The sequence below is a fragment of the Cygnus olor genome, chromosome 2, assembly GCF_009769625.2.
Source record: "Cygnus olor isolate bCygOlo1 chromosome 2, bCygOlo1.pri.v2, whole genome shotgun sequence".
NCBI classification, from domain to species: Eukaryota; Metazoa; Chordata; class Aves; order Anseriformes; family Anatidae; genus Cygnus; species Cygnus olor.
This window is the reverse complement of record NC_049170.1, coordinates 137,544,797-137,552,123: the sequence shown is the minus strand read 5'-3', so window position 1 is coordinate 137,552,123 and position 7,327 is coordinate 137,544,797. Positions and strand designations below refer to the sequence as shown.

General features: G+C 37.2%; 1 protein-coding gene across 2 annotated transcripts in view; it reads right to left on the bottom strand.

The window, feature by feature from the left end:
* Positions 1 to 4,175: 4,175 nt before the first annotated feature.
* MTDH (metadherin) overlaps positions 4,176 to 7,327 on the bottom strand; it is a 33,066-nt gene continuing 29,914 nt past the window's right edge. For both annotated transcript variants that reach the window (XM_040546603.1, XM_040546602.1), the window contains one exon: positions 4,176 to 7,061. In XM_040546603.1, the coding sequence (XP_040402537.1) occupies positions 6,991 to 7,061 (71 nt within the window). In that variant the 3' untranslated portion in view covers positions 4,176 to 6,990. The remainder of the gene's footprint in view (positions 7,062 to 7,327) is intronic.

The window sequence follows — 7,327 nt, the reverse complement described above, 5'->3', positions numbered from 1 at the left end:
AAAACCAGATGAAAAGCTACATAAAACACAGCCACCAGTACAGCCATGTATGTGGGGTGTGAGACTGAACCTCTCTAGTGCTATATATTTTATGTTTTCTCTTCTAAAGAGAGACGGGTCAAGGCTGCTAATGTTCTTCCAATTACAGAAACCAAAGATACTCCTGGCTTCTCTTCATAACAAGCTCCTCCAAATGACCAAAGTATCTTAGGATCCCTCATGCCAGAAGTAAGATTGATGTTTTAAATAACGTGCCTGATATTTCATTCTCCACTTTGTATACCAAACGACCTCATAAATACCAATATAATCCTACTGAAATAGCATTATTTGGCAACTCATCCCCAAGAGCAGCATAAACATCACTTCAAAAGCACATCTCACACTTATTCTTGTCATTATATTTTTGTAAAGGTACATTCATAGATTATGAATACAAAGTTTATTACTGTACTGCCGCTATATAACATTTTATAGGCATACACATCTGAACATGTTTGATTATAATCTGAGGCAACTTTGGGAAATCCTGACTGGGCTAATGCTGTGAAGATCTCCCAATTGACTTTGGAAAGTTTAATTGCAATAACACACAATTACAGCTCATCACATCATTAGAGTCAAGCATCTACATACAAACCTTTGGAACAGGAGTGGCTCAGGTGTGGCATGTGGAAACCCCATCTCTGCAGGTCAGTGACACTCTACGGAGTAGCCCCTCTGATTTTACACCATCTTAGCACCTTGCTTAAACATGATTTATGCTGTTTTCCAGCTTGAGCCCAGATGACATGCACGGACTTGGGATTTTAAATGCTGCAGTCATCTTGAGCTTTATTAGGAGTGTTCATCGGCATACTCCCAGTTTGCAAGCTGATGAATATTTGGACAATGTTTAAACCAATTCTGAATCTGAAAGCGCTCTGAAATTAAGTCAGTCTTGTTGGGGCAAGTCAGTAGGTATGTACCTGTATAATGTTGTTACTATACATCCTGCAGCTTCCTTGTTTCACACTCTAGTACTGAAGTACCTGACATTTGCTCAGAGCCTGACTTTCTTTTCCACTCTAACATAAAAGTAACTGATCACCAGCAGGATGGTCTCCAAAACCAAGCTTACTTTGAACATGTACATCTGCATGTTTTTTCCCCCTTTCCCTTTGATGTTTAGCCTACGTGAACCCTTAGACCACTTAACTACCATGGGTGACACCTCAATACCCTCTCAGCACAAGGTGCTGACTTTTGGCCGTGCTGAGCAAGATGTCCTTGGTGTGCTGGAGGAACAGCCTGCCGACAGCTCCCTTTGAGCCACTAATTCACCATAAATAACAAACACGATCTGCAGGTAGCAATTCTCCCCCCAGTTAAGCTGGCAAAAAACTGTTTTTGAGGTGGGCTGGCCAAAAAATACTTGGAACAGTAAAATCTAAGGTGTTTAAAGCCTCGCAGTGTATCATGTTCTCAACGCAGTAGCAACACGAAGCAGAAGCAAAACATTTTGCGTGAGAGAAAAGGCACGGTGGTTTCCAGAGCTGTCAGCACTACATTAAGTCCTTACATAAGAAATCCTGCTCCCATAAGATGTTCTCAGGAAGCACAGAAGGATGAACTCCAGCAGCATACTAGCACGAAGTCAAGGTCATTAGCGAGGGAATTATTAATAGAGTGAAGCACTCGCAGTCATGCTTCTGTGTCTTAACCATGTGCTGCATGACAGACATTTTACCTGGAAGTGAACAAGCAAAAAACTAGTTTCTGATGTGACGTGCACTGCTTCTGACCTCAGTTTTCCCTATTACCCAGGTGATGTTACTATGGAAATCCAACATGACAATCACTGGATATGTAAAAATCTGCCCCTCTCAGTTGCAGACACACCAAACTCTGGAAGCCTTCAATCATGTGTCTCTGTCACAGCCTACCAAACATTTTTATATTCAATGCAGGACATCCTTAAATGTTTTAAAAATACTGTAAAGAAGTTGCTATGTTAGCAGGCTGCATGAGTTGAATGACTTTGAACACCACCTCTATAATATATGGACATAAAATAGCAGGGTATTGATTTTCCAGCTCCGTTCTACCACTGCTGAGCATCCTGAGCCCACTCCAGAAGAACACTTAAATACATTCGCACTCATACAAATAGGTTAGCCGAAGCCAAGGTATGAGATCCATAACCGTACCCCTTTCATAACATAGAAGAGGAAGTCTTGAGATGAGGAATCTTAAGACAGCAGCATCAGCAAACACAGAACATGTATGGGCCCTCTCCCCCCAAATTCCCATATAAGCAGTGGGACATGGTGCCCATAGAAGCTGCTGATCACTGGGTGACAGCCTGCTACTACCAGCTTTTCCAGAAGAACTTAGAGACCTTGCTCAGCTCTGTTATCTGTGGTTTCATTGCTGGAGTAACTACTCACAACTGCCCAGCCTCATTACCTGGACATGCCCTTTCTATATGTGAATGGCAGCAATCTCAAAATCTTTTTTTTTCTTCCTTCCCTTTAATCACATCATCAGTAACGCAACATGTAATTAGGTAGCCATAATAATGCAATACTTGGTCAAAATTTGCACACCCCTCTGTAGCTACTTGTTTTCCTGAGTTACTAAAAAATGCAGTTTAACTCTAAAATGAACAATTTTGAACATCAGTTCACCATCACTCTCTAGATCAAGTTCAAATAACATTAGTTTTGCTTTTTAATAAGTCATCTTCCATCTCCAAGTTTTTTTGTTTCATTATTATTATTATTTTTAAATCACATTAGTTCAGAACAGACAGCTCTTAGAGCCCGTCTCTGGAACCTGTAAATAAATAAAAACAGCAAAAGGGATCTCCCACGTGCAGCTTCAATTGTGGGTATAGGTCGAGGCATGACTTCACTGGTCAGCTACATAGATAAAGATGGTCTAGGAGATAGGAATATTGGGAAGGACAAGGTGTTTGTGAATGGGCCTGGTGGCAGCTTCAGTCAGTGGCCTCTAAAAACAAAGCTCTCAGTAACAAAGTACTTGGCTTATACTCCATCAGACATTTGAAATAACTCACTCAGCTCAAAGGCAGTCTATTGAACAGCTACGTGGAAACTGTGTGCGCGCAGAAGAGTTGATATTCCTGAGAAAACAGAACTGTCTTAAAAATACTAAGCCAGTTTCAGAGGTCACTTGATGAAGGACAGAAAATCTACTTGCTTTGAACTGCAGATGTTCGCAAGCTTGCTCTTTTAACAGCACCGTAAGAAATCCTGAAACCATTAGTTTCATATTAAGAGTTTCAAATGCAATTTTCTGTGAAATGTTCTTTTACAGAACACACCAAAATTAGACGACATGGTTTCAATAAGAAACTGATCTTCAACGAACTGGAAATTTTCAGTTTGGTTCAACTAACTTGGTATTTAAGAAACAGAAGGTCAAGTTTCATTAACAGAAGGGATCCTATACAGACACTAGAAAATTTTTAGCAATTCAACTGTTTTTTTCTTCAATAAGAACAACCTGTGAACCTTTACTAGCAAGATGCTAGTCCAGAAAACACCGAGTACCCCCCACCCATCTGACGACATACAAGTTTTCCCACTTGGCTCCTGACACAACTAGCAGTGGCTCTCTTAATCCTACACGGAAGACGACACATGGCTATATCATACTGCTTTCAGGTTCATTATCAGCCATGGAACCTCTTCTGGTCCTCGCCCCTCTCTGCCCAAACCCCACAAACTCTAACCCATTTTAATAGTAAAATATTTTAGCAGTATCTTTAGAAAGGTAGTTCCATTTTATATATTTTTTTTCTTCCTTTTACAGCAGAACTATACTGAAAGCTTTTAGAGTCAGCCTGGAAAACTCAAACTATCCTTCATTGGTTTGCAGCATTCACTAGAAAGAAATTCATAAGTAGAAATGGTTATCGTTATGGTCACTGCAAAGACTTGTATCTTAACAACTCAAATCTTAGCCAGAGACCAACTTGAGACATGTAAAAGCAAAACTACTACAGTTAATAATAGATGAAAGTCTGCTCAAATTATGTATTCTGATGTCATCTGCAGTTATAAAGAGCCTTATTTCACAGGCCAATCCCATGGCTAATAACCATTAATAAGGCAGTTTCCAGTGAGATACAATTCAGTTACAACACAACAATACTAGAAGTATTTCTATAAAGTTTGAAATGTTTTTAATATGTACATTCTTAGTAAATATTAAAGTAGTGCTCTTCTCTTGCACTTTTTTTCTTTAGACTTCTAAAAGGGCATCAGAAATACAGTTTTCATCCCCCTCCGAACCAATGCACAGGTTGTTACCTTTGTAACAAGCACACATGAATACTGTACATCCTTCCCTCCCCACAAAAGAAAACTATGCCATGACTACCCAATTACACATCATCACAAGTTTAAATTACGCATACAAATAATTCCAGAGTATTTAAAAAAAACCAACATATTGGATTTATGAAACCATTTCATGCATTCAACAACAAATAAAAGAAAAAAAAGATTGTTAAATTTCTTTAAATAGCGTTTTCTCTACCCAAGTACCGAAGTCTGGATTCAGTGTATCATTAAAAATAACCATTGCTTGACTCATAGAAACATGACAATACATAGATAACCACGTTTCTATTTATAGACAACACGCTATATACCTCTTTAATGAATGTCAAATAAAGCAAGGTTTGCTTTCTAAGACATTGAAACTGCACATTAAGAAAACAGTAAGAGGTGCTGCTAAAATGGGTAACATTTTGAAAGGAAGGCTATGTATTTATACGATCCTGCTTAGGAGTAGCAGTTAATCAGCAGGGTTCCTGTGTTGGTAGCTAGATTCTTTTTTCCAGAATGACAAACTTTCCAATAGCTAGAGCTTAATAACCCCCAAATACCACCAATTTTATCCTGAAGAGATGAAAAGAATAAATTTATTCAGTGAAAGCTCTTGAGAGCAGTCACCCTCATCACATAAATGCTTCATTTTTTTTTTCCCCTACAAGAAAGGCCCATAGCTCAACATACAGGTTAGAAACACATTTTGGACATACATTACAAACCTGAATTGAGAAGTAAAATTTTTTTTACTTTTGCCAAGAAAAGGATAAGTAAAATTAAAAGATTATTTACATGCATATAACTCTGTTTTGTAACATCCTGTTTGAGTGCCTGCCTTAATATACTCCTTGAAAACTGTACTTCAGTTCTAAATTTAGCTCACATGAATCCTGCCTGACAGGCATCGGTTCCAGGCATTCTTCCCTCCCAGTAAATAAATCAGTACTGTCAATATGCTCAATTTATTTTGACAGATCAGTTTAGAGTGTCACATGTTCCTGATATACAGGGATTAATACCTGTGCAAATTAGTATCCATTTATTAGGTAAGTTGTCCATTAGCAAGGTGCATCTTCAGTACAATTAAAACCAGCTTGCTGCATTAACTGTTCTTGCCCTGTAATCCTGTTCAAATGCACTTACGTACAGTAGAACAGTGAAAGGTTGTTGATCAGTACCATGTGCTGCAGCTGTTAACAATCCTGTTTGTGCCACAAAACCAAATCATTTACAAAACATTTTGGCTCTTTAACAGAATTTTACCAGGTGATGTTAATTACCATCCTTATTTTTTTTGTAAAGACTATTTACAGTGTACATGGCTGAGCATGCACCTTACAGACAAACACATCTGTCAGTTTGATACTACGTAATTACACAGTGCCTGAAAATGACAACACATCTTAAACACCATTTTAATTAACAGTTTCAAGCGGGAAATGTTCTTTATTTTAATTTTTTATTTTTTATTTTTATTTTTATTTTTATTTTTTTTTACAACTGCTATACTTGCATGAATGTTTATTTATTTTTATAAAAACACTAACTCCTGTCCAGAAGTCTAGACACATTCTACATACTACAGGTTAAGGCAGTAAAAAAAAAGTGTTCCTGATAACTGGTCTTGACAATGTCAATTAAAGCTGTCTGAAGCCACTCCAGTTCTCCAACAGATCATTGAAATCCCATATAATTTGTTGAGTGAAAAAAGTTCACCTTGTTTTCTTCGGAGTTTTAGTAACAGAGAACAAAACAGAATTGGGTATGGCAAATTAGAGCGTTAAGAGAAGGGAACATTTGATTTCAATTCACTGTATGAGCTTAAAAGTTAAAGGGGTGCAATTTTAGATGGGAGTCTGAATCAACCAAGAACTGTAGGGAATGAAGCAGAAAAACCAATTTTATGCACATTACTGCGTTCTTAAAAATATATTGTTATCTTCAGCAATTCAAGTAAGGTAATAGACATTATCAAAAATAACTTCATGAACCATACTTAAGTTTCAAATCACATTCTCAAACTTTTAACCCAAAGCAGTTTTATTGTGTTAACTTCATATAATAAACCATGAAGGTCTGACTGTACAAATGGTTAATGATTTGCACTTGATTCCTGTAATAGCTAGCAGACTTGCTAACCAACATACTGTAAAGATATGGCAGATTACGTATTTTATCAAAGCACTTTGATTTAGGCATGAAACAAATTCAAATGGTTGACATTCTGTGCTTCTACTGCATCACTAAAAAGAGAGGCAAGAAACACCCATTATTATACAGACAAATATTTTACAGAAAACCCTTCCTTGAAATCAACCTTTTATCCGCAGCTGTAGATGAGAGTATAATCTGTTGTAAACAGGGCACTGTGTTGTAAAACCAGTTTTGTTTTTTATTTTAAGATCTCTCTCCAAAAGTTGGAAAAACAGACTCTTCAGAATGTCTTTCAAATGTAGCATGTTCTGTTTTCTATATCATAAAGTTACTTTCCTTTGATTCCTTTTTTAAAGATGTTTGTGTTCACAGCAGTTCTGTTTTTAAAAATTGTTTGAAACTTATATAAAATTCTGTACATGTTCACAAATTATTGCATAAACAGCATAATCTTCATGACAGTATTCAGCAACACATGTCCATCTCAGGAAGTTCACGTTTCCCTTCTTGCTTTTTTCTTCTTTTTAACTTGTTTGGGGGATTCCCAGCTTTCTTCAGACTTTGCTAAAAACAAAGCATAACTACAGAGTTACAACTGAGGAAGTTTACACAGAACTGACTTTTAAAATCCTAAAGAGTACATTCCATAACACGATGAAGCTGTTCTTCAGCCAGCATGATTTTTGTAGACCTCCCATTTACCTGTTTGTACCGAATAGGCTAATCTGAAGTACCTCTAAAAGAACGTTTGATAACTTCAACTTATTTTTCTTACACCATAGAGAAAGTCACTCATTTTTGTTAATGTAACATCTGCAATAAGGTCATTA